This window comes from Amblyraja radiata, chromosome 6, assembly GCF_010909765.2.
Source record: "Amblyraja radiata isolate CabotCenter1 chromosome 6, sAmbRad1.1.pri, whole genome shotgun sequence".
NCBI lineage: Eukaryota > Metazoa > Chordata > Chondrichthyes > Rajiformes > Rajidae > Amblyraja > Amblyraja radiata.
Window position 1 is genome coordinate 46,044,835 of NC_045961.1, and position 27,676 is coordinate 46,072,510.

The 27,676-nt window shown below is 44.2% G+C and overlaps 1 protein-coding gene across 1 annotated transcript in view; it reads right to left on the reverse strand.

Moving 5' to 3' along the window:
* gucy1a2 (guanylate cyclase 1 soluble subunit alpha 2) overlaps positions 1 to 27,676 on the reverse strand; it is a 161,092-nt gene that overhangs the window by 86,808 nt on the left and 46,608 nt on the right. The window contains exon 3 of the mRNA XM_033022678.1: positions 5,793 to 5,905. Within this exon, the coding sequence (XP_032878569.1) occupies positions 5,793 to 5,905 (113 nt within the window). The remainder of the gene's footprint in view (positions 1 to 5,792; positions 5,906 to 27,676) is intronic.

Here is a 27,676-nt window from a genome sequence, read left to right on the forward strand (position 1 = left end):
AGTATAAAATGTTATTAGTGGCATACTGTAGATAGGGTATACAATCAGAATCTAATTCTTAGGCTGGATATGTCAAGGACTAGAGGGTATGGCCTTAAGGTGGGAGGGGCAAAGTATATAGGAGATGTGTGGGCCAATTTGTTTTACACAGAGTGGTGGATGCCTGTAACGCGTTACTATGGATGGTAGTTGAGGCAGATACGATAATGCCATTTAAGAGGCACATGGATATGAGGTGTAACATTAGATGTAACATTCTATATTTTATGTAATAATTTCAACGTCAAAAGCCCCATTCCAGAGACATGAGCTCAGGCTTACAATGCAGTACAGATGCAGTGCTGCCTTCTCAGAGCTGATGTCTTTTAGATCAGATGTCAAACTGAAGCTCATATGTCTTCCCTGTCCAATATGTGTAAAGATTCCATGGCATAATTACAAAGAAAATCAAGGGAATTTTTCACCGGTGCTCAAGCCAATATTTATCTTTGAGGCAGTATTACCAAAATAGATTATCCAATTATTTAGTGATGCTTGTCACTAAATAATGAGATAATCTATTTTAGTAATACTGATTCACATCGGCTGCTATGTTCCCCATATTACAATTGCCACCACACTTCAAACGTATTGCTTTGCTGGACAATATCTGGGGATATGAAATGGTGCTATAAAATGCAAAGTCCTGCTTTGTTGGATCAGCCATGACTTTGCACGTTTGAGTGACAATTTGGCCTACTCCTGTAGAAACAAGGAACTGCAGATGCTGGTTTACAAAAAAAGACACAATGTGCTGGAGTAATTCAATGGGTCAGGCATCATCCCTGGAGAACATGGATAGGTGGCGTCATGTTCTCCAGGGATGCTCGTACGTTCATAAGTCATAGAAGCAAAATTAGGCCATTCGGCTAATCGAGTCTACTTCGCCATTCAATCGTGGCTGATCTAACTTTCCCTCTCAACCCCATTCTCCTGCTTTCTCCCCATAACTTTTGAAATCCTTACTAATCAAGAATCTGTCAATCTCTATTAAAAAAATACCCAATGATTTGCCCTCCACAGCCATCTGTGGCAATGAATTCACCACCCTCTGACCAATTAAATTCTTCCTCATCTCCTTTCTAAATGTACAGTGCATTCAAAAAGTATTCAGACCCCTTTACCTTTTCCACATTTTGTTACGTTACAGTCTTATTCTAAAATGGATTAAAAAAAATTTTTTATCATCAATCTACACACAATACCCCATAATAAAAAAGCGAAAGCAGGTGTTTAGAAATTTTTGCAAAGTAATTAAAAAGAAATAACTGAAATATCACATTTACATAAGTATTCAGACCCTTTACTCAGTACTTTGTTGAGGCACCTTTGGCAGCGATTACAGCCTCAAATCTTCTTGGGTATGACGCTACAAGCTTGGCACACCTGTATTTGGGTAATTTCTCCCACTCTTCTCTGCAGATCCTCTCAAGCTCTGTCAGGATGGGGAGCGTCGATGCACAACTATTTTCAGGTCCCTCCAGAGATGTTCGATCGGGTTCAAGTCCGGGCTCTGTCTGGGCTACTCAAGGACATTCACAGACTCCTGTGTTGACTTTCGCTGTGTGCTTAGGGTCGTTGTCCTGTTGGAAAGTGAACCTCTGCCCCAGTCTCAGGTCCAGAACGATCTGGAGTAGGTTTTCACCAAGGATCTCTCTGTACTTTGCTCCGCTCATCTTTCCCTTGATCGTGACTGGTCTCCTTGTTCCTGCCGCTGAAAAACATCCCCACAGCATGATGCTGCCACCACCATGCTTCACCGTAGGTATAGTATTGGCCAGGTGATGAGCAGTGCCTGGTTTCCTCCAGACGTGACACTTGGAATTCAGGCCAAAGAGTTCAATCTTGGTTCCATCAGACCAGAGAATCTTGTTTGCCTTTTGGCAAACTCCAAGCGGGCTGTCATGTGCCTTTTACTGAGGAGTGGCTTCCGTCTGGCCACTCTACCATAAAGGCCTGATTGGTGGAGTGCTACAGATATAGTTGGCCTTCTGGAAGGTTCTCCCATCTACACAGAGGAACTCTGACAGAATGACCATGGGGTTCTTGGTTACCTCCCTGACCAAGGCCCTTCTCCCCCGATTGCTCAGTTTAGACGGGCGGCCAGCTCTATGAAGAGTCCTGGTGGTTCCAAGTTCTTCCATTTAAGAATGACGGAGGCCCCTGTGCTCTTCGGGACCTGCAATGCTGCAGAAATTCTTTTATACCCTTCCCCAGATATGTGTCTCGACACAATCCTGTCTCAGAGGTCTACGGAAAATTCCTTCGTCTTCATGGCTTGGTTTTTGCTCTGACCTGCACTGTCAACTGTGGGACCTTATAGACAGGTGTGTGCCTTTCCAAATCATGTCCAAACAATTTATTTTACCACTGGTGGGCTCCAATCAAGTTGAGGAAACATCTCAAGGATAATCAATGGAAACAGGATGAACCTAAGCTCAATTTTGAGTGTCATAGCAAAGGGTCTGAATACTTATGTAAATGTGATATTTCAGTTATTTATTTTTAATTACGCTGCAAAAATTTCTAAACACCTGTTTTCACTTCTTCATTCTGGGGTATTGTGTGTAGATTGATGATTTAAAAAAATGAATCTAATCCATTTTAAAATAAGGGTGTAACATAACAAAATGTGGAAAAAGTGAACGGGTCTGAATACTTTCTGAATGCACTGTACGTCCTTTTATTCTGAGGCTGTGCCCTCTGGTCCTAGACCTTCCCACTAGTAGATGCTGCCTGACCCGCTGAGTTATTCCAGCACTTTGTGTATTTTTTGGCCTACTCCTGTACTTGTTTCTTATAGTCTCTAAATTTTTATATTCGGGAGTTCATTTGCTTTTGTAGAGATTTACTGCAAAACACAGACATCTCCCTAGATACTTAAACCCAATGACACTATTATATATTTCATTTCTCTTTTAAACATACATTTATTAAATCCCTTTACTGTTTCTGTGTGTTTCTGTCATTATTAAGGTAAGTTTTTGCTCATTTTTGAGGTTTCCCCATTTGATTTACTTCTTATTCTAAGGTCACTTTGAGGTCTCACAAGTTTAGTCTGATCATAAAAGGCTTTCCCTATATCCCTTTTTGCGGCGTTTTTTATAATAGAGCGATTGTTTCTCTTTCTTTCTTTCTTTCTTTTCTAGGGTCTATTTCTTAACTTTCTTCTCTAACTCTCTTCCTAATGGGCTTTCTTTTCCCAACACTTTCCTGCACTTTCACAATTCTTTCTCACTTTCCTTACTTCTTTTATTTCTATCTTTTTTAAAGCTCAAAAAATGAAGGGGTACAACAAATGTAATAAGATATATGTGATGTGTATTACTGTAACTTATTGTACTTCTAATAAAAATATTTTATTTTTTTTCAGTGCATTTGCCAGCTTCCCTTAAAGGCCTGTCCCACTTGGGAGACCTCCACCGCGACCTCTGGCGACCTTAAGCGACTAAACAAAATCAAGGTTGCGGTGACCTACAACCTCCTACTAACTTCCTCGACTATGTGTACGACCTCCTACGACTTTGTTGAAGACCTCCCTTGACTATGAAGAAGACCTCCTTCGACTATGTTGAAGACTGGCTTCGACCATATACATTTTACTCGAGGATGGTCTCTGGCAAATTGGTCCGTGAATGAGCACGACCCCCTTCCGTCTCAGAGGACCACACCGAAAACCAACAACGACCAACAATGACGAGTGTCTACAGCTCAAATGATCACCTGATAAAATGATGTCATGTCTGCATTTTTTCTCACTAAAAAATGCCTCCCAGGTTTTTTTTTAACTCATTCTGAACCATGCAAGCAAGGAAAGAACTAGTTTGGAGGATGTTAGTAAAAATACAACTACTGCTGTTTGCAGTAGCCCTTTTGCTTCAGCAGCCTTTTAAGAAACGCAGAAGGGGAAGAGCAAAGGTGAAGAGGAAGCACAAGAAGAGGTATCAATGGGTGAATGGAGATGATGTGATGGACTGTCCCAGTACACCAGATGACTGGAAGAGAGTGGCGCTGGGCTTTGACAAAAGATGGAACTTTAAGCGCATGTGGGGCAGTGGATGGCAAGCATGCCATTCTTGTTCCTGTCCCTGTACCCCTCATTTTCCTTTTCGTACAGGATGGCATTCTGCTGGAACCATTCCTCAAAGTCCCCCTCCTGCTGCCTGGTGAAGGTGAGGGGCATAACCTTCCTCCAGCCCTCCCTCATCACCAACATTACAATTCGTCAGTATAAAAATTCTCATCCTATCACTGATGCTCACAATTTCACACTGCTTCACTTAAAAAAACAGGGAAAAACACATAATTGTTAAACAGGTAACGCAATTGAAAGGGAGTATATTCAGATCTACAATGAGATTCTTTAGGAATCTAGTCCTTTGATCCTGTCTCAATGGGGCATCTGCCTCTGATGCTGTGTCAGACACAAGAGAAAGGGCTGCTTTGCTGCCTTCAAATGAGGCAGTGAAGGATGGGGTGGTGGTGAGGACATATACTACCACCCTGGTCCGCTCCTCCTCCAGGGGTCTCTCATGCAGGGCTACCTCCTCCTGCACTAACACCTCATGTGGTATCACATCCTAGGGTTGTGCATTCTCCCTGCGCTGCTGCCTTTTTGGTGCCATCTCTAAAACACGTCTCCTCTCCAAAACAACTCTCCAGCTATGAATGAACATGCCCTGGAGTGACAGAGATCACGTGCTGCTGTTTAAATTACCTTTTTTTCCTACTGGCCTTTTGTTCACCTTCGACCACCTTCGGCTACCTACGACTAGCATCACGACCTACTACGACCGGCTTCGACTAGACCTACGACTAGCATCACAACCTACTACGACCGGTTTCGACTAGGCCTACGGCTAAAAAAATATTGATTGTTTCCACAGCGACCTATTTTTAGTCGCGGTCAATTTTTAACATCTTGAAAAATACGCCGAGACCTCGCTGAAGCCTCGACTACGCGGAGGCAACTCTCGGGCATGAAGGAGAGTGACAAAGACCTCCTACGACCTCCTAGCGACCGTGCCGCGACTATGGGTTGCGGGCAAACTCGCCAGAGGTCGTGGTGGAGGTCTCCCAAGTGGGACAGGCCCTTTAATAGTGAACATGCACTAATCTGAGTCATATTCTGGGGAATAAGATGTTTAACTGTATCAAGGATCAACAAGAAACAAATTACACACTGAATGAGTAACCTCTTCAGGGTCCATCCTATAAAATGGTGATTCAAATCAACATTAACCACATTAGAAGAATATTCCTCAATGGTTTGTATTGAGGGTGGCACAGTGGCACAGTGACGCAGCCGTAGAGTTGCTGCCTTACAGCGCCAGAGACCCTGGTTCGATCCTGACTACGGGTGATGTCTGTACGGAGTTGTACGTTCTTCCTGTGACCGTGAGTGTTTTCTCCAGGTGCTTCGGTTTCCTCCCACACTCAAAAGACTTGTAGGTTAATAGGTTAATTGGCTTCGATAGAGATTGTAACCTGTTCCTAGTGTGTAAGATAGTGCTAGTGTACGGTGATCACTAGTCGGCGTGGACTCAATTGGCTGAAAGGCCTGTTTCCGCACTGTATCTCTAAACTAAACTAAACTAAGATCAAAATAGTTTCTACTGGAAATCAAACCATGGCCTCGGCCAGCAAGGTGGACAGAATCAAAATGACATTCAAGCAACTTCTGACTAACAAAATTATTTTGCAAGAGAAAACAACACTCTTGAGGGACATAGAATATAAAAAAACAATTCTACCAAGGACATTTGCTGAACACTGCAGTATTCCTGAGACATCTTCCAGCTCCTCACTGACAGAATGATCTGTGTCCTGGTATCTGTTTGATGGCCGCAGGTCTCTTTCTAATTCTCTGCAATTGAAGCAAAATAACAGTTTATAACTCTTGGTGGAACAGACATGCATACAGACAGGAGAACATCCTTAGTATCACAAGACTGCCTTTCACTATCGTATGGTGCTGACATTAAAGATTAATTTGTGACAAGGTTTCTCACATCTTGTTTTAAATTACATGGTAAGAATGCTAATCCTGCAAAAAACGCAATGTGTAGCTACGCATAAAATCAGGAAAGACATGTTTGACACCTGAAGGTGCTGTTCAGTGACCTGTTACACTGAGATCTTGCACATTCATCTGAGCAAAATCCATTAGGCATCAGAAAATATCTGCCAGAGCAACTTGGCCAGAAAGCTAGATTATCAAATTCAAGCTTTTGTAAGCTTCAAGCTCTTACCTTGCAATACTAAACCATTCGTCAGTGGACATAAGATTATTCGTGATGAACCAGCAGCCACCAGCGATTGTTAATATCTGCTTTGAGCACCATTAATATTTCAAAATCTACAGTCACGCATCAACATAGCAGGTCCCTTCTTTGCTATGGAAGAACACAGTTTCTAAAGGACTGATTTTACTGTTCAAGATAGTACCGGGTGAAGAATTTTAAAATGACCAGAGAACTACCTGAGCTCACCAGCTTCATGTCATCGGGACTATGCAGTGTGATTCAACAGATTTCAGGCTCCCAGCTGATTTACAAGGCACAGTGAGGGCCTTCCCTACCACTGGGAGATATCTCCAACACTGAATTTCACTGTCATTTCACCCAAGCCGGAGGAGAAGGGTATGGAGGGAGCCTGAAAAGAGTAAGAGAGAGGCTGTATGTTGGGAGGCTGAGGTACCAATAGCCATCTGAGAATGTCCATTCCAACAGATTCCAAAGAGAAAAACTGTAAGTTCGAGCAGTTCTAGCAGCAATTGTTGGCAAGCCTGCAAAAGATTTGATTTATTGTTCCAAGGTGAGTTGTAGGTAAGTCAATTAATTTTATTTTAATCTGTGTCAACACATAGAACACCATACAACTTATAAAATCTAACACTGTGATTCACATTTCTACAAGGAACGGCAGATGCTGGTTCACAGAAAAATGCATAATGTGCTTGAATTACACATAGTTCTTGAGTACCTCAGCGGACCAGGCAGCATCCCTAGAGAACATGGATAGATGATGTTTCAGGTCAGGACCCTTCTTCAGGAAGATTACTCCCGATGTTGGGGAAGTCCAGGACAAGGGGTCACAGCTTAAGGATAAGGGGGAAATCCGTTAAAACCGAGATGAGAAGAACTTTTTTCACACAGAGAGTGGTGAATCTCTGGAACTCTCTGCCACAGAGGGTAGTCGAGGCCAGTTCATTGGCTATATTTAAGAGGGAGTTAGATGTGGCCCTTGTGGCTAAGGGGATCAGAGGGTATGGAGAGAAGGCAGGTACGGGATACTGAGTTGGATGATCAGCCATGATCATATTGAATGGCGGTGCAGGCTCGAAGGGCCGAATGGCCTACTCCTGCACCTAATTTCTATGTTTCTATGTTTCTATGTTTCAGACTCAATGTGGTGGAGTAATGCCCCTGTCCCACTTAGGAAACCTGAATGGAAACCTCTGGAGACTTTGCGCCCCACCTAAGGTTTCCGTGTGGTTCCCGGAGGTTCTCGGAGGTTTTTGTCAGTCTCCCTACTTGCTTCCACTACCTGCAACCTCCGGCAACCATCTGTAACCTCCGGGAACCGCACGGAAACCTTTGGTGGGGCGGCAAGTCTCCAGAGGTTTCCGTTCAAGTTTCCCAAGTGGGACAGGGGCATAACTCAACAGGTCAGGCAACATACAAAAAAAGGACATAAAATGTTGGACAAACTCAGCAGATACAAAATAAAATGTGCTAGAGTAAAATAAAAAAAGCTGCCTGACCCATTAAGTTACTCCAGCACGTTATGTCTTTTACTGTGATATACATTTTCAGTTTATACTGTACTATGCATGGTTGCCTCCTCTCTGACCTCCTCTCTGACCCAAGCTCTCTTGAAGCACGGTTTCCAAATCGGGAGCCTGGAATTAGCCCCACGGTCTAAAATAGGTTCCTTTTTAGGAATTATTTAATGACATATTCCTGTACGTTCTGAACCCTTTCTTCCTTGTGCTTGCTCATCTTGTTCCAACCAGCCTGAACTGGAGATGATGGGCAGAAGACCTCTACACAGTTGTGTTGTATAGATCCACAGCAGGATGTGCCAGACACCAGACAGCTCTGACCCTACCTTCAATTCTCAGCATTAAACTCTGGTTATTTTCTTTGTCATAATTTTGGCATTAATTGCCAGAGCGCACATATTTTACTAAGTAAAGTTTTATTTTTAATATTAAAGTAGTTTTATATTTAAACAGATTTTTCCATCCATTTAATCTTGTCTCAGTTTAGTGGGAGTCAGATTTTCCCATCTGTTTGGGCATGTTTTAACTCATGCACAAAAAATGCGATTAGACAGTGCAAACTAAAATATTTTTCACAATAATATTACCTTCACACTGAGCAAACGATGTGCACATACAAAATTTCCTCCAACCCATTATTATTGCAAGTAATTCACATGAACACTCCCAGAATTTGTAGTTTAGTTTAGAGATATAGTGGATACAGAGATACAGCATGGAAACAGGCTCTTCGGTCCACCTGGTCCACAATTTACATAGGCCAATTACCCTACAAATGTGCACATCTTTGGGATGTGAGAGGAAACCCGAGCACCCAGAGGAACTGATGCGGTCAGAGGGAGAACATGCAAACTCCACACAGACAGCACCCGAATCAGATTGAACCTGAATCTGTAAATAAACTCGATATCCCTGCTGCATTACTTCCAAATTCATTGATATTTTTGGTCACACAAAAATTGACTAAACTCATTAAAAAAAACAACTGATATAGAATTTGTGGCCATCTGTGGGACTTCCAAACTCCTACAACTCTTTACATGTAACAGCCCTCCTGTGCTACCAGTCCTACTCAAAAACACTGAATACTCTCTCTGCATCCACTTCATTGGTTTCCCACAACTTCCATCTAATCACCACTTCTATATTACAAAAAATACATTCATTATTTCTGTAATTTCTCCTTAAATGTAATCGTTAGAGCCTCGATAAGTCTGTGATGGAGTCTTCAAATCCCAAAATATCCTTTATTAAGTGGTGGAGCGTGAGAGCTAAGCCCAGTGATACTTCACTGAGGAGAGTACAGAGAGAGGGAGAGAAGGATCATAGCTAGGAGAATTGCGTGTCCATGAGTCTTTCAGGACCAATCCATCTCTTCCTGAATCCAGAGGCCAATACTTTCGAAGGCCACGGTTGACAGTATTCTGCCACCTTCAACAGCCGTAGTTACATACGAGTGCCGATGGAATTATGGTACTGCCATGCTGAATTTATTGGCCTCTGGATCATTTCAAGCCAAGGATGGTGATTTATGTCATGTTTTGCAACCTACTGCTGCCCAAGATTACGCAGAAGAAATCCACTCAAGGAAAAGAATATTCATGTCTATCTCCTTGATGAAAGAACATCGGGAAGTGTAGAAGCATTTGCACAGATTGTATGCTTCATTAGTACAATGATAAAGCCACGTACAAGTATGCCCTCATCTTGGTGCTGACTTCCTTGTTCAAAACCAACAGCCTTCAACAAACTCCAATGGTTCACGATGGTATTGCGATTGCAACTTTGTCAGTATCTTTCAGTTAGAACATAAAAATGAACAGTGCAGGAACAGGCCATTGTCGTACAATGTCTGTGCCAAATATAATACAAAGAAAAACTAACTTCATCTGCCTACATATGATCCATACCCCTCCATTTCCCATATATCCATCTGCCATGTAACTGCAACTTAAACGCCACTATCATATCTGCCTTCAACACTAACCCCAGCAGCATGTTCCAGGCACCCACCAGCTTGTGTGTAAAATGGATGGATAACATTTCGGGTTCCTAACCCAAAACATCACCCATCCTTTTTCTCTAGAGGTGCTGCCTGACCCACTGAATAACTCCAACACTTTTTGTCTATCTTCCCTCTAGTCCAGTATTTGACGTTATTATTATGTTTTGACAGGACAAACACATTTTTTATAGTTTCAAAGAGCTCAGATGAAAGACTGCCCTTTTCAGTCTTAAACACCACCTGGTCTGGATGATTACAAAATGCCATAATGCAAAAGAAAACTATTCGATCATGTACTCAACAAGTCATTTTGTTATAGTTCTTGTTACCAATTATTGCTGTGCACACACCCATCTTGGAAAGGCAGTCCAAACCCAGATTGCTTTGCCCCCTAGGCCTCAAAATATTTTTTTTCTACCAAAAACTATCTCCGTTAATTGGAAATGCGACCATTTCCCCTTGACATACAACTCTATTACCGTTGCCTAATTTCCATAAGAAAAAAGGCATAGTGCTGGAGTAACTCTGCGAGTCATGCAGCATCTCTGGAGAACATGGATAGGTGACGTTTCAGGTCGGAACTCTTCTTCAGACTTTGAAGAAGGATCCCAACCCAAAACATCACGTATCCATGTTCTCCAGGGAAGCTGCCTGACCCACTGAGTTACTCCAGCACTTTGTGTCTTATTTTGTAAACCAGCATCTGCAGTTCCTCGTGTGCCCAAAAGAAATACCTTCATTACTAGACCTCAACTAGCCATTTAATTACCAAAGCTCCAAGAGCACATCAGAGAGGGGATATGCCGCATAAGGAGACTCCACAAGTTAATTCACAAAACACTTCCACCATCTGCAAGGTACAACAGGAATAAAGACCATGGATGTTTTCCTATGCACCATTTTAGCAATCCCTTCAAAAAGGTAATTGATGTTCATGAGGAATGACTTAAGCTTTACAAGTGAATTCCGAAGAATTCAGCAGAAATGTTTTATGGAATGACTGATTATCTTCAAAAAAGAAGAATTGAGCAATTACCTGCTGAAGAATGTGAGGCAAACTGGTGTCTGGATTCCCCTGCTCACTTTCATAAAAAGTGGCGCAACAGAAGCAATTTTCCAATCTAAAGAAATGGATCCTAAATCAAGTTACCCTCACAAGATTATAGGCAGGAATCTGCAATAATCTCATTGCCTTCTTTTAAAACCTGCAATAGAACACTGATCTGGGGATTTGTCATTCTTTAATATCAATAACAAATGCTGGGGGTTTTCCTGAGAGGATATTGAGTCAGATGACCTTACAGTCTCTGGAGTTTAGAGATGATCTCATTGAAATATAGAAAATGATGAGATAGTTTAATAAAACTTTTTTTTAAAAACCTTAATGATCATCTTGTCCAAGTTGTTTTCTTCATCATTTCTATTTTGCCAACATTAATTTTGATGAGTCTCAATGGATGATTCAAGGTTTTCCGGGGAATACCTGTCATGCTATGCTCTTCTTTCATTGGAAATAATGTTTCAAGATAATAGTTCTCACTCTTTTCTTCTTTTCACTTACAAGATAACAGGCTTCAAAGGATCTGTGAGGCTATTGTTTTGTTTGCTCTGTTTTCTTTCCATCATCCCTGTTAGTATTTCTTAATAATTGTTTGGTTTCTCAACATTTACGCCCATCTGCATCTTTCCCATCAGTTGCCAGGGTCTGATTTGGTTTTACCCTCTTTTGAATGCTTCTTCTTTTTTGTTTTATGTAAAACCTTACCTCATCCATCATTGTGTAGGAAGGAACTGCAGGTGCTGGTTTACATCAAAGATAGACGCAAAATGCTGGTCATTCATTGGGTCAGGCCGTGTTTCTGGAGAAAAGGAATAGGTGACGTTTTGGGTCAAGACCCTTCTTTAGACTGAAGAAGAAGTCAGACCTTCTTCAGTCTGAAGAAGGGTCTCTACACGAAACATCACCTATTCCTTTTCTCCAGAGATGCTGCCTGACCTGCTGAGCCACTCCAGCATTTTGTGTCTATCCTCATCCATCATTGTGTGTTTTTAGGTGTGGTCTTCAGTTTGTTCAGAGTATTAAGACTTTAAACTAGAACGGTTGGGGGGAGGGACTCAAATATAGAAAGCTAGTAGACAGTGTGTGAGGCAGGAGGCAGAGAAGGGAAGCACTCAGACCCAATATGTAGGGGAGAAAGAAGAAAAAGATAATAAACAGAGAATAAAAGGCGGTGGGTTTCTTAAATGTATATATTTTAATGCTAGGAGCATTGTAAGAAAGGTGGACGAGCTTAGAGCCTGGATTGACACCTGGAAGTATGATGTTGTGGCGATTAGTGACACATGGTTGCAGGATGGCTGTGATTGGAAACTAAATATTCCAGGATTTCGTTGCTTCAGGTATAATAGAATTGGAGGGGCAAGAGGTGGAGGTGTTGCATTGCTTGTCAGCGAAGATATTACAGCAGTGCTTTGGCAGGAGAGATTAGAGGGCTCGTCTAGGGAGGCTATTTGGGTGGAACTGAGAAATGAGAAAGGTGTAGCAACACTTATAGGGGTATATTATAGACCGCCTAATGGGGAGCGAGAATTGGAAGAGCAAATATGTAAGGAGATAGCAGATATTAGTAGTAAGCACAAGGTAGTGATTGTGGGAGATTTCAATTTTCCACACATAGACTGGGAAACACATTTTGTAAAAGGGCTGGATGGTTTGGAGTTTGTAAAATGTGTGCAGGATAGTTTTTTGCAGCAATACATAGAGGTACCTACTAGAGAAGGGGCAGTGCTGGACCTCCTGTTAGGAAATGAGACAGGTCAGGTGGCGGAGGTATGTGTTGGGGAGCACTTCGGGCCCAGTGATCACAATACCATTAGTTTCAATATAATTATGGAGAAGGTCAGAACTGGACCAAGAGTTGAGATTTTTGATTGGAGAAAGGCTAACTTTGAGGAGATGCGAAAGGATTTAAAAGGAGTGAATTGGGACATTTTGTTTTATGGGAAGGATGTAGAAGAGAAATGGAGGACATTTAAAGGTGAAATTTTAAGAGTACAGCATCTTTATGTCCCTGTTCTGTTGAAAGGAAAGAGTAATAATTGGAAAGATCCATGGTTTTCAAGGGAAATTGGACATTTGGTTCGGAAAAAGAGAGAGATCTACAATAATCATAGGCAGCATGGAGTAAATGAGGTGCTTGAGGAGTAAAAAGAATGTAAAAAGAATCTTAAGAAAGAAATAGAAAAGCTAAAAGATATGAGGTTGCTTTGGCAAGTAAGGTGAAAGTAAATCCAAGGGTTTCTACAGCTATATTAATAGCAAGAGGATAATGAGGGATAAAATTGGTTCATTAGAGTGTCAGAGTGGACAGCTATCTGCAGAGCCAAAAGAGATGGGGGAGATATTGAACAATTTCTTTTTGTCGGTATTCACCAAGGAGAAGGATATTGAATTATGTGAGGTAAGGGAAACAAGTAGCTATGGAAACTATGAGGATCAAAGACGAGGAAGTACTGACACTTTTGAAAAATATAAAAGTGGATAAGTCTCCAGGTCCTGACAGGATATTCCATAGGACATTGAGGGAAGTTAGTGTAGAAATAGCAGGGGCTATGACAGAAATATTTCAAATGTCATTAGAAACGGGAATGGTGCCGGAGGATTGGCGTACTGCGCATGTTGTTCCATTGTTTAAAAAGATTGCTAAGAGTAAACCTAGCAATTATAGACCTGTTAGTTTGACGTCAGTGGTGGGCAAATTAATGGAAAAGATACTTAGAGATAATATATATAATCAACTGGATAAACAGGGTCTGATTAGGAACAGTCAACATGGATTTGTGCCTGGAAGGTATTGTTTGACTAATCTTCTTGAATTTTTTGAAGAGGTCACTAGGGAAATTGATGAGGGTAAAGCAGTGGATGTTGTCTATATGGACTTCAGTAAGGCCTTTGACAAGGTTCCACATGGAAGGTTGGTTAAGAAGGTTCAATTGTTGGGTATTAATAGTGCAGTAACCAGATGGATTCAACAATGGCTGAAGGGGAGATACCAGAGAGTAATGGTGGATCACTGTTTGTCAGGTTAGAGGCCGGTGACTAGTGGGGTGCCTCAGGGATCTGTGTTGGGTCCACTGTTGTTTGTCATATACAGCAATGATCTAAATGATGGTGTGGTAAATTGGATTAGTAAGTACGCAGATGATACTAAGATAGGTGGTGTTGTGGATAATGAAGTAGATTTTCAAAGTCTACAGAGAGATTTAGGCCATTTGGACGAGTGGCTGAAAGATGGCAGATGGAGTTTAATGCTGATAAGTGTGAGGTGCTACATCTTGGCAGGACAAATCAAAATAAGACATACATGGTAAATGGTAGCGAATTGAGGAATGCAGTTGAACAGAGGGATCTAGGAATAATTGTGCATAGTTCCCTGAAGGTTGGAATCTCATGTAGATAGGGTGGTAAAGAAAGCTTTTGGTGTGCTGGCCTTTATAAATCAGAGCATTGAGTATAGAAGTTGGGATGTAATGTTAAAATTGTACAAGGCATTGGTGAGGCTAATTCTGGAGTATGGTGTACAATTTTGGTCGTCAAATTATAGGAAAGATGTCAACAAAATAGAGAGAGTACAGAGGAGATTTACTAGAATGTTGCCTGGGTTTCAGCACCTAAGTTACAGAGAAAGGTTGAACAAGTTAGGTCTTTATTCTTTGGAGCGCAGAAGGTTAAGGGGGGACTTGATATAGGTCTTTAAAATTATTAGAGGGATGGACAGAGTTGACGTGGATAAGCTTTTTCCATTGCGAGTAGGGAAGATTCAAATGATCAGAGGCCATGATTTGAGAATTAAGGGACAAAAGTTTAGGGGTAACATAAGGGGAAACTTATTTACTCAGAGAGTGGTAGCTGTGTGGAATGTGCTTCCAGTGGAAGTGGTGGTGGCAAGTTCAATTTTATCATTTAAAAATAATTTGGATAGGTATATGGACGGGAAAGGAATGCAGGGTTATGGTCTGAGTGCAGGTAGATGGGACTAGGTTTGGGTAAGTGTTCGGCGCAGACTAGAAGGGCCGAGATGGCCTGTTTCCGCGCTGTAATTGTTATATGGTTATATTAAATAAAAGATTTCACCAAAAAAATAAGTTAAAAAAAATGTGCAAGAAGTGAGATATATTTGGGATAACTAATGCAAATTTTGAACACTTAAATATCCCCATTACACATTGAGTAGTTTGCCAGTAAGATCTCCATCCTCAGAAAGCAGTTTCTATATCGGGCGGCACGGTGGCGCAGTGGTAGAGTTGCTGCCTTACAGCGCCATAGACCCCGGTTCGATCCTGACTACGGATGCTGTCTGTACGGAATTTGTACGTTCTCCTCGTGACCGCGTGGGTTTTCTCCAAGATCTTCCGTTTCCTCCTACATTCCAAAGTCGGAGACGTTTGGAGGTTAATTGGCTTGGTTAAGATGTAAAAAAAAAGTGTGTGTCGGGTCGTGTTAATGTCCCTGGTCGGTGTGGACTCGGTGGGCCGAAGTCCTGTTTCCGCGCTGTGTCTCTAAACTAAACGATAGTAACAAAATATTTAATTTTTACCATCTCCTTTTCGAGCTACTGTGTAACCTCTACGTGAGCTTGGCAATTTAGTGCCACTTTATCCATGCCCACAGGGACGTGGATTGAGATTGTCACAGCTGCATTGCACACATAATCCAATCATTAGCAGATGAAAATTCACCTTTTCAGATTGGATTGAATTTGAACCCAGGTCCCAATACGAGTGCCCCAAAATGCAGCCTTCTCATCGGCTACTTGTTTTCCGAACTGCTAATGCACATGCTTATGGAGCAGTTCATTCTTCATATGGTAACTAAAGCTCATAAAGAAGTTATGATCAATCTATTCAATGCTGTTTTATTTTCACACGTGCAAATGCAGAGTGAAACATAGAAACATAGAAAATAGGTGCAGGAGTAGGCCATTCGGCTCTTCGAGCCTGCACCGTCATTCAATATGATCATGGCTGATCATCCAACTCAGTATCCTGTACCTGCCTTCTCTCCATACCCCCTGATCCCTTTAGCCACAAGGGCCACATCTAACTCCCTCTTAAATATAGCCAATGAACTGGCCTCAACTACATTCTGTGGCAGAGAATTCCAGAGATTCACCACTCTCTGTGTAAAGGCAGGGCTGCCAACTCTCACGCTTTGAGCATGAGACTCACGCCCTCAAGCAAACTCTCACGCCCTCACGCTCATCAGAAATTTCTCACGCTCAATGGTGAGAAATTTTGTGATCAACGAAAATGTCAAAACTCGGATAAACTGCATGGTCCGCGGGTGTTGGAGAGCCGGGGCTGTGAGAGGGATGGGAGCAGAACCAGCGGCGGGAACAGATGCGGGGAGCCGGGACTTGCGAGTGTTTGCGGCGCTGCGGAACCGTCAGAAGCGCGCTGCAGCTCTGGCCATGGGGCACTCCGGACAGTGCGAGTGTCCCGGGCCGCGGAACCGTCAGAAGCGCCGCTGCTGCTGCCGCGAGTCTCTGTGCCGAAGGGACAGACTCTCAAAGGGAGGTGGAGAGAGAGAGACGGGAAGGAGACAGGGCGACAGTGGGGGCAGAGAGAAGGGGGTGAGAGGTGAGAGAGAGAGGAGAGACGGAGGGGGCGTGAATGGACAGAGAGAAGAGGGAGAGGGGGGAGAGAGAGGTAGGGGAGAGAGAGGGGGGAGAGTGAGATGGGAGAGGGGGGGAAGAGAGAGAGGGAAGAGAGAGAGGGGTGAGAGGGAAGAAAGAGGGAAGAGAGAGGGGGTGGAGAGGGAGGAGAGGGTAGGAGAGAATGGGAGAGAGAGGGGGAAGAGAGAGGGGTGGTAAAAGAGAGAGGGAGAGAGGGGGAAAGAGAGAGAGAGGGGGGGGCAAAGGGAAAGAGGAGATAGAGACAGAGGAGAAAGAGAGAGGGGAGAGAGAGCCAGGGGGAGAGTGAGAAATGGGGGAGAGAGAGATGAGAGAGAGGGGGGCAAGAGAGAGAGGTGAGAGGAGAGACAGAGAGAGGGGAGAGTGTGTAGAGAGGGAGAGAGAGGGAGAGATAGAGAGGGAGGGAGAAAGAGAGAGAGGGGGGGAGAGAGGGGGGAAGAGAGGGTGAGAGAGAGAAGAGGGGGAGAGAGGGAAGAAAGAGAGGGGGAGAGAGAGGGGGGGGGAGAGTTAGGGGAAAGAGAGGGGAGAGAGAGTTAGGGGAAAGAGAGGGGAGAGAGAGTTAGGGGAAAGAGAAGGGAGAGGGGGGAGCGGGGAGAGAGAGGAGAGAGGGGGAAGTGAGAGGGGGAGAGAGAGGGGAGAGAGAGGGGAAGAGAGGAGAGAGAGAGGGGGGGAGAGAGAGAGGGGGGGATAGAGAGTTAGGGGAAAGAGAGGGGAGAGAGAGTTAGGGGAAAGAGAGGGGAGAGGGGGGGAGAGAGGGGAGAGAGGGGACGAGAGAGGGGGAAAGTGAGGTGGGAGAGAGGGGGAAGAGAGAGAGAGGGAGAGAGAGAGGGGGGAGAGAGAGGGGGAGAGAGAGGGGGCGAGAGAGAGAGCGGGAGAGAGGAGAGAGGGAAGAGGAGAGAGTGAGAGGGGTGAGACAGGGGAGAGAGGAGAGAGAGAGGGGTAGGGGAGAGAGAGGGGGAGGAGAGAGGGGGAGAGAGAGGGGGGTTGAGAGAAGAGAGCGGAAGAGAGAGGGGGGGAGAGAGAGGGATGAGAGTGAGGTGGGAGGGAGAGAGAGAGGGGAGAGAAAGAGAGGTGGAGAGAGAGGGGAGAGAGAGAGGAGAGAGAGGGGGTGAGAGAGAGAGGGGGGAGAGGGAGAGGGGGATAGAGAGGCAGTGCTGCCAACTCCCATTCATTGAGCGTGAGAATCACGCATTTCACCAAATTCTCACTGATCACAAATTTCTCTCGCTCTGTCGTGAGAAATTCTGTGATCAACGAAAATTTCAAAACTCATATCAACTGCATGGGCTGCGGGTGTTGGAAGTGGAAGCAGCGGCGGGGACAGATGCGGACGGGGAGCGGGGCTGGAGAGTGTTTTTCGGGCTGGCGAGTCGCTCACTGCAGCTCCGGCCATGGAGCAGCCTCAGTGCAAGAGTCCCGGGCCGTCGGAGGTGTCGAAGCGTTGCGCCGCTGCCGTGAGTCTCTGTGCCGAATTCGCCCAGGTGACCGGCATGGATCAGGCTGCGGCTCGGTGCATCCTGGAGGACAACCAGTGGCTGCTGGAAGTAAATACCAAGCACTGGGTAGATACGGTGGAAGATAGTGGACTTCAAATGGGGGTGGTTGGTGAAAGCATCCTGCTTGCCTGCTAGATTTTCACTTACTGTAACTGCAGGAAAAATGTTCCTGATGTTGGGGGCGCTCAGAACCATGGGTCACAGTTTAAGAATAAAGGGGGGGCCAGTTAGGACTGAGATGAGAACAAACTTTCTTCACGCAGAGAGTTGTGAATCTGTGGAATTCTCTGCCACAGAAGGCAGTGCAGGCCAATTCACTGGATGTTTTCAAGAGAGAGTTACATTTTGTTCTTGGGGCTAACGGCATCAAGGGATATGGGGAAAAAACAGGAAAGAGGTACTGATTTTAGATGAATAGCCATGATCATATTGAATGGCAGTGCTGGCCCGAAGGGCCGATGGCCTATTCCTGCATCTATTTTCTATGTTTCTATGCTTGAGTACATGGCAATAAAACTCGATCACTTGATTTTGAAGCATTCATGCATGGTGGAGGTATAATGTAGTCATAGAGTGATACAGTGTGAAAACAGGCCCTTCGGTGCAACTTTCCCACACCCGCCAACACGTCCCAGCTATGCCAGCTGCTTTTGGTCCATACCTCCAAACCTGTCCTATTCATGTATCAGTCTAACTTTTTCTTAAATGTTGGGATGGTTCCTGCCTCAACTACCTCCTCTGGCAGCTTGTTCCTTACACCCATCACCCTTTGTGTGGATAAAGTTACCCCTTAAAAAGTTACCTCTTAAAAATACTTCATACAAAAAACATTGAAATCATACTTCTACAGTGCACTAAAACATGATTTTAATACATCAAATTTCAAAACGTTCCTACCCTGGGAGGGGGGACACCCTTCTTCCGCACCCTTTCCCCACTCGGTTGCTCCACTCCCTCACCGGGTACCCCCAAGGCCAGTGATCAGTGATCGCACAGCCTCCCTCCTTTCAAAAACGCTCCAATCCAATTTAAAGCATATATATTGCATTCAAGTGTAAGTTAAAAGACGCTATACTCCCTCGGGCTTGGTCTCTCGCAATTTCTCACTCCCAACTCTCACCCAATGTTGGCAGCCCTGGTAAAGGGGAAATCATCTCTTATAAAAAGTGCAGTAGAATATTCCCATAAAAGATCGACACAAAATGCTGGAGTAAGTCAGCGGGTCAGGCAGTATCTCTGGTGAAAAGGAATTAGCAAAGTGTACAGAAATAGTCCACTGGAAAGAGGCACCATGTTTTGGGGCCATTTTCAAAGTCCAGTCTGCACTCTGGTTGTTATGAGCGCTGTCCATTCCAGGCAAGCCATGGGCTGCTGCAGGCATCCAGCCATCGCCTTCCATGTGGATCATCCAGCGAACCAACATCCCGCTCCTCGCCTGTCCGTCTTTGTGCCGCGGGAGTGCATCCCGCAGCCGACCTTGAAGGCACCGTAGGACAGACCCCGGTTCCCTCTCATACTTCCTCTTCTCCCGCCTTGTCCGCCGTCATTGTTGACTCCATCCTCTGGTTTTCGGGGAAAAGCAGGGCCTGTCCTGTAGCTTCCCCCCTTAACGTCTGTGGCCCACCGGCGAAGACAAGCAGGGGCCGGCTTGGCGGCTTCCCGCCAACAGGCCACAACACAGCCCACTGGGAGCTTCTGCCGCATGGCTCACTGGCACCTTCTGTTTATGTACATATTGTTTAATCAATATATGCATGCTGATTATAAAGTGGTGCTGTAAATATTTTTTTTCATTCTAAAGTGTTATCTGCTGTACTCACACTTGTTTTACCAATCACAGTGGCACCTTAATGACATGAATATTAGCATGTGAGCAGCTAATGCTCGTTGGAAATGTTCAGGGAAGGTTGAATGAGCAAAGCTGATTTGACATCACCAAGTCATTTTGATGCTCATATTCCAGATATTCCTCTTTTAAGCTTCCTCAATTGAGCATAAATTCTGCAGCAGGCCAGAAACCATCAACAGCTGACACCTATTTAACAACTTACAGGTTGGTAGCTGGTTATTTCTTCACTAGCTGTTGTTATAGAGTTATACAGCATGAATCAGGCCCTTCAGCCCAACTCGTCCATGCCAACCAAGATGCTTCATCTAAGCTAGTTTGCCCGCAATCGGTCAATATTCCTCTAAACCTTTCCCTATCTTTGTATTGTCCAGGTGTCTTTTAAATGTTGTTGTTATATCTGCCTCAGTTACTTCTCTGGCAGCTCATTCCATAAACCCAACATACTCTGAGTAAAAAGGTTCCCCCTCAGTTCCTATTAAATGTTTCCCTCTTTCACCTTAATCCTATGTCCTCTGATTTTGATTACCCAGCTCTGGGTAAAAGAGTATGTGCATACATTCTATCTTTTCCCTTTGTGTGCCACTTTGTAGAATGGGCCCCAGCTATGCCTGCCTCTTTGTAGAATGGGTCCCAGCTATGCCTGCCTCTTTGTAGAATGGGTCCCAGCTATGCCTGCCTCATTGTAGAATGGGTCCCAGCTATGCCTGCCTCTTTGTAGAATGGGTCCCAGCTATGCCTGCCTCTTGTGTGGGTCCACATGCGTTGGATGGGTCCAAGCTATGCCTGCCTCTTTGAATGGGTCCCGCTATGTGCCTATGTAGAAGACCAGCATGACTGCTCTTGTATGGGTCCATATGCTGCCTCTTGCAATCCAAATCCAAGGCGTAGCTATGGGCACTCGCATGGGCTCCAGCTATTCCTGCATCTTTGTAGGGTACGTCGAACAATCACTGTTCCAGGCATACACTGGCTCTATCCCTGAACTCTAGCTCCGCTACATTGACGACTGCATCGGTGCTACCTCCTGCACCCATGCAGAACTCACTGACTTCATCAACTTCACGACTAATTTCCATCCTGCACTCAAATTCACTTGGAACTTCTCCGATATCTCCCTACTGTCTCTGAACTCACTGTCTCCAGCACAGGAGACAGTGACTATTGACTGACATCTATTCCAAACTCACTGACTCCCATAGCTATCTAAACTACACTTCTTCCCACCCTGCTTCCTGTAAAGACTCTATCCCCTACTCCAGTTCTTCCGTCTCCACCACATCAGCGACCAGGACGAGGTTTTCCGTACCAGGTCATCGGAGATGTCCTCATTCTTTAGTGAACGGGGGTTCCCCTCTTCCATTATAGATGAGGCTCTCACCAGGGTCTCCTCGATATCCTGCATCTCCGCTCCTGCTTCCCCTCCCCCCATTCGTAACTAGTCCTCACCTTCCACCCCATCAGCCGCCGCATACAGCATATAATCCTCCAACACTTTCATCACCTCCAACGGGATCCCACCACTGGCCACATCTTCCCATCTCCATCCCTTTCTGCTTTCCGCAGAGACCGTTCCTTCCGCAACTCCCTGGTCAACCTGTCCCTTCCCACCCAAACCACCCCCTCCCCAGATACTTTCCCCTGCAACCACAGGAGATGCAACACCTGTCCCGTTACTTCCTCCCTCAACTCCATCCAAGGACCCAAACAGTCTTTTCAGATGAGGCAGAGGATAACTTGCACCTCCTCCAACCTTATCTACTGTATCTAACTGTTCCAGGTGTCAATGCCTGTATGTCGGCGAGACCAAGTGCAGGCTCAGCGATCGTTTCACCGAACACCTCCGCTCAGTCCGCCTTAACCTACCTGATCTCCTGGTTGATCAGCACTTTAACTCCCCCTCCCATTCCAAATCTAACCTTTCTGAGCTGGGCCTCCTCCATCATCAGAGTGAGGCCTAACGCAAATTGGAGGAACAGCACCACATATTTTGCTTGGGTAGCTTAGAACCCAGCGGTATGAACATTGACTTCTCTAACTTCAAATAGCCCTTGCCTTCCCTCTCTTGAACAGGTATTTTGGATCCGTCTTCCCTAAGGAAGACACAGAGAATCGCCCTGATGTACCAAGAGGATCTAGGGTGACGGAGGAACTGAAGTAAATTCACATTAGGCTGGAAATGGTGTTGCCTTGAATGATGGGATGAAGGTTGATAAATCCCCAGGGCCTGATGGTCTGCATCCCAGGGTACTAAACGAAGTGGCTCCAGAAATCGTGGACACATTTTCAAATGCTCTATAGATTCAGGATCACTTCCTGTGGATTGAAGGGTAGCTAATGTTATCCCACTTTTTAAGTAAGGCGGGAGAGAGAAAACAGGGAATTATAGACCAGTTAGCCTGACATCGGTGGTGGGGAAGATGCTGGAGTCAATCATAAAAAATGAAATAGCAGCACACTTGGATAGCAGTAGGAGGATCGGTCCGAGTCCGCATGGATTTACGAAGGGGAAACCATGCTTCACTAAACTTCTGGAATTTTTTGGGGATTTAACTAGGAAAATGGACAAGGGAGAGCCAGTGGATATAGTGTACCTGGACATTCAGAAAGCATTTGATAAGGTCCCACATAAGAGATTAGTGGGCAAAATTAGAGCACATGGTATTGGGGGTAGAGTGCTGACATGATAGAAAATTTGTTGGCAGACAGGAAACACAGAGTATGGATTAACGGGTCCCTTTCCGAATGGCAGGCAGTGACTAGTGGGGTACCGCAAGGCTTGGTGCTGGGACCACAGCTATTTACAATATACATTAATGATTTACATGAAGGAATTAAAAGTAACATTAGCAAATTTGCAGATGACACAAAGCTGGGTGGCAGTGTGAACTGTGAGGAGGATGCTATGAGGACGCAGGGTGACTTGGACAGATTGGGTGAGTGGGCAGATGCATGGAAGATGCAGTTTAATGCGGATGAATGAGAGGTTATCCACTTTGGTAGCAAAAACAGGAAGTCAGATTAGTATCTGAATGGTGTCAAGTTGGGAAAAGGGGAAGTACAACAAGATCTGGGGGTCCTTGTTCATCAGTCACTGAAAATAAGCATGCAGGTACAGCAGGCAGTGAAGAAAGCTAATGGCATGTTGGCCTTCATAACAAGAGGAGTTGAGTATAGGAGCAAAGAGCTCCTTCTGCAGTTGTACAGGGCCTTTGTGAGACTCCACCTGGAGTATTGTGTGCAGTTTTGGTCTCCAAATCTGAGGAAGGACATTCTTGCTATTGAGGGAGTGCAGCATAGATTAACGAGGTTAATTCCCGGGATGACGGAACTGTCATATGTTGATAGAAAGGAACGGCTGGGCTTGTATACTCTGGAGTTTAGAAGGGGGTGGAAGATTGCAACCTTCACATGGTCCGCCTTGTTTTGACTAATGCAATTAACTCGACGTGCACAAACAGAAGATCAAATAGAACAAGTTGTCCTACAACTTAGGCTGTGCACGCCACACGAAAGAAGAAGAAGAAGAGTTTAGAAGGATGAGAGGTGATCTTATTGAAACATATGATTATTAAGGGTCTGGGCGTGTTGTCCGCAGAAAACATGTTCCCGATGTTGGGGGAGTCCAGAACCAGAGTTTAAGAATAAGGGGTAAGCCATTTGGAATGGAGATGCGGAAAAACCTTTTCACACAAAGTGTTGTGAATCTGTGGAATTCTCTGCCTCAGAAGGCAGTGGAGGCCAATTCTCTGGATGCTTTCAAGAGAGAGTTGGAGAGAGTTCTTAAAGATAGCAGAGTCAGGGGATATGGGGAAAAGGCAGGAACGGGGTACTGATTGTGGATGATCAGCCATGATCACAGTGAATGGCGGTGCAGGCTCGAAGGGCCGAATGACCTACTCCTGCACCTATAATAATAATAATAATAATACATTTTATTTATGGGCGCCTTTCAAGAGTCTCAAGGACACCTTACAAACATTTAGCAGATAGAGGAAAAACACGTAAGGGGAATGAAATAAATAGTAGAGACATGACTAGTACACAAATTAAAGACATAATTCAATTCAAAACACAATATGAGGCAATTCATGCACAGATGAAAAGGGAGGGGGACGTGGGGCTAAGGATAGGCAGAGGTGAAGAGATGGGTCTTGAGGCGGGACTGGAAGATGGTGAGGGACACGGAATTGCGGATCAGTTGGGGGAGGGAGTTCCAGAGACTGGGAGCTGCCCTGGAGAAGGCTCTGTCCCCAAAACTGTGGAGGTTGGACTTGTGGATGGAGAGGAGACCGGCTGATGTGGATCTGAGGGACCGTAAGGGTTGGTAGGGGGAGAGGAGGTCAGTGAGATATGGGGGGGCCAAATGGACCTATTGTCTATTGTCTCTCCATCCCCTCTCCCTTCCCAGTTCTCCCACCAGTCTTACTCTCTCCGACTACATATCTATCTGTCCCGCCCACTCCCGACATCAGTCTGAAGGGTCTCGACCCGAAACGTCACCCGTTCCTTCTCTCCAGAGATGCTGCCTGTTCCGCTGAGTTGCTCCAGCATTTTGTCTACCTTCGATTTAAACCAGCATCTGCAGTTATTTCCTACACACACTATCTATTCCCTTCATGACTTTATACACCTCTATAAGATCACCTCTTAGCCTCCTGCGCTCAAAGTAAAGTCCTAGCCTGGCCAACCTCTCCCTATAGCTCAGACCCTTGGGTCCTGACAACATCCTCATAATGTACATTCTTTCCCATTTAATAACATCCTTCCTCTGCTGGTTGTGCAGGTCCGTTAGCTGGCATTTGAAGAGTCATTTATTGACCATCAACCACAGATATCTGTGTTTGAGGTCAATGAATGGATGTGGCAATGCACACAGATCTTCAGAGTTTTAAGCCTGACATCAGCCACCACGGTCATCTCCTCACACTGCCTTCTGAGTAGTCTTCTAGATAAATAACACCAGTGTTCTTCTTCTTCTCTGCAAAGACCTGCATGTAAACATCACACTCTCAGAGCTAGCTTTCTCCCATATGGTTCCATTTTACAATGCATCCCAGCACAGCAGTAGAGTTGCTGCTTTGCAGCACCAGAGATCTGGGTTCGATCCTGACTACCGGTGCAGTCTGTACTGCAATTGTACGTTGTCCCCGTAACTGCGTGGGTTTTCCCCGGGTACTACGGGTTCCTCCCACATTCCAAAGACGTGCAGGTTTGTAGGTTAATTGGCTTCTGCAAATTGTCCCTAATGTGTAGGATAGAACTAGGGTATGGGTGATCATTAGTCGGCACGAAGACGGTGGGCCGAAGTGCCTGTTTCCACCCTATCTCTAAACTAAACTAGACTAAACTATCCATCCTCATGAGCACTACAAACCCTCCCATGAACATGACAAACTCTGTTTTTAACTTCACACCCCAGACCCTGCACACCCCATCGCCTATTTCAGTAAATATTCCACCACAGAAAAAAAGTATAAGAATGTGTTGACAATGAAAGCAGCATCTCAATTATATGCACTTGTGTCCCACCACCTAACACCCTTAATTAATGCTGAGATGCATTTCTTTCCTTCTGGACGATTAATTTATTTGTTTTCCTCCACAAAGAGCCAAGTGGTTATTTCACAGGAAAGTCTGACGATATACTTACTAAACACCCACATATATTTGCACACACATATCAACTGGGGTCAATAGACAATGATTGGAAGATGAATATCCTCCTGATTTCAGGACCGTCTACTTACCCAACTAACAACAGCTGGCTTGCCACAAGTCATCATTTTGAAGATTCCATTTTAATTATTATATAAAGAGAGATTTATGTAAACATTGTCATATAATTTATTTGAATGTCAATTACTATAGAATGAATTTTCGCTGGCATGGTTGCTAAATTGTGATGTACATATATTGTAAGGGAATGAATGGGTTGCAAGGCTGAAGGAGGTTACAAAGCTTGTGAGAACTCAGGTCATGACAGAAGTTGAAAAGAGTGTTTTTAAATCAAGATGTGGTAAAATATTGTGAAATATAAATATTTGTCTTTATTTTATAACATACAAAACAAGTTACAATAATAATTGCTAATTCAATCTGAAAAAATGAATGCGTTCCATAATAATTTAGTGATATAGAAGTAAAAATGGATGATTCAAATAACTGTTAATTCAGTAAAATATATCAGAAAGATTCAAATGTATCTGAATATGAAAAGATTTAAGAAATATAACCCAGGACATGATGCTACTGTTTTTTGGTCCCCATTTCACACAGACAGGCAACTCTCTATTCTTTAATTTGATTCTAAGATGAAGATATCTTCCTGGCCATACCCACACTCCCGTTTCAGACATGACATGTGCGAACACCATGCACTCCAAATTATGGTTAATCTTTAAATAAATAATAATGTCAATCTGTAAAGAAAAAGAAACTGCAGATGCTGATTCATACCAAAGATAGACACAAATTGTTGGAATAACTCAGCGGGTCAGGAGGCATCTCTGTAGAAAATGGATAGGTGACGTTTTGGGTCAGGATCCTTTTTCAGACTGAAGTATGAAGAAGGGTCCCAACCCACAACACAAATGGACACCAAGTGATGGAGTAACTCAGCGGATCATACAATATCTCTGGAGAACATGAATAGGTGATGATTCAGTTCAGGCCCTTTATTTATGTTAGTTTCTCATTTCTCCAATCTATTCACCACAGTGCACAGTAGGGATGGTTTGAATTAAAGCACATTATACTTGTTCTTCCTACTCCTGAAGGATCCTATTATTCAAATACCACTGAGGTACAACATCCAGCTAGGGTTGAGGAGACCTTGGACAATGCTGCATCTTCTGACACCAGTGAGCAAGTTGTTTCCACGTTCTATGATTCTATGTGTACTATTTGTGTCTCCACCCTCTGTTCTTACTCATTTGTGATCAATGAGTCACCATGTAGAAATGAAACCATCGCACTTACCAAACCCACCAAGGTTTAACTATCTCTTCTGGTAGATGGTATACAAGAGTTATGTGGCTGTGTGCCCCGAGTGTGAATGTTTACTTCCTCCAAGGAGAAAGAGTCTCTGTCAGCCTTCAGTTTCACCCCTTGATAGATGGTATAGGGCTGTCGAATTGAAAACACAAGTTAGAATTATTGAGGTAAGAAGAATGATGGTTTATCATATGCAAGTGATCAGCTTTCACTTACAACAGACATCCAGTCGAGAGGCAGCACGGTGGTGCAGCGGTAGTTGCCACCTCACAACGCCAGATTCCCGGTTTGATCCTGGCTACAGGTGCTGTCTGTACGGAGTTTGTATATTCTCACTGTGACTGCTTGGGTTTCGACTTATGTAAATTCTGACTTACCTGGTGATTCACAGAACATAGATAGCCCTTATGTAAGGCAGGGAGTGCCTGTATGTACTGCAACATATCACAAGAGTCAAATGTGTTTTAATGCCATATGACCTGAAACAGAATTTGTCAGTGGATGCTGTTGGATGCACCAGTGTGGTATTTCTAGCGACTATGCAGTCAGATATACTGGCTATCTACATGGTCGTCTCTTCAGCAGACATCGCCTACTGACAACTAGAAGGATGATTTCAGTTCTGTCTCTTCTGGGTGTCCTGATGTAGTTCCTCCTGCAAGAAGGAGAAAAAAAATGAGTGAGCGCGAGTAAAGGAATATGTTGAATGGATGGATAGGTGAAGAACATTTATTAGTGGTAACTATGAAGGAAAAGCATGATGTTACAAATGACAAGGTTAAATTTCAGTGGTGGCAAGGCAAATGGGGATGATAG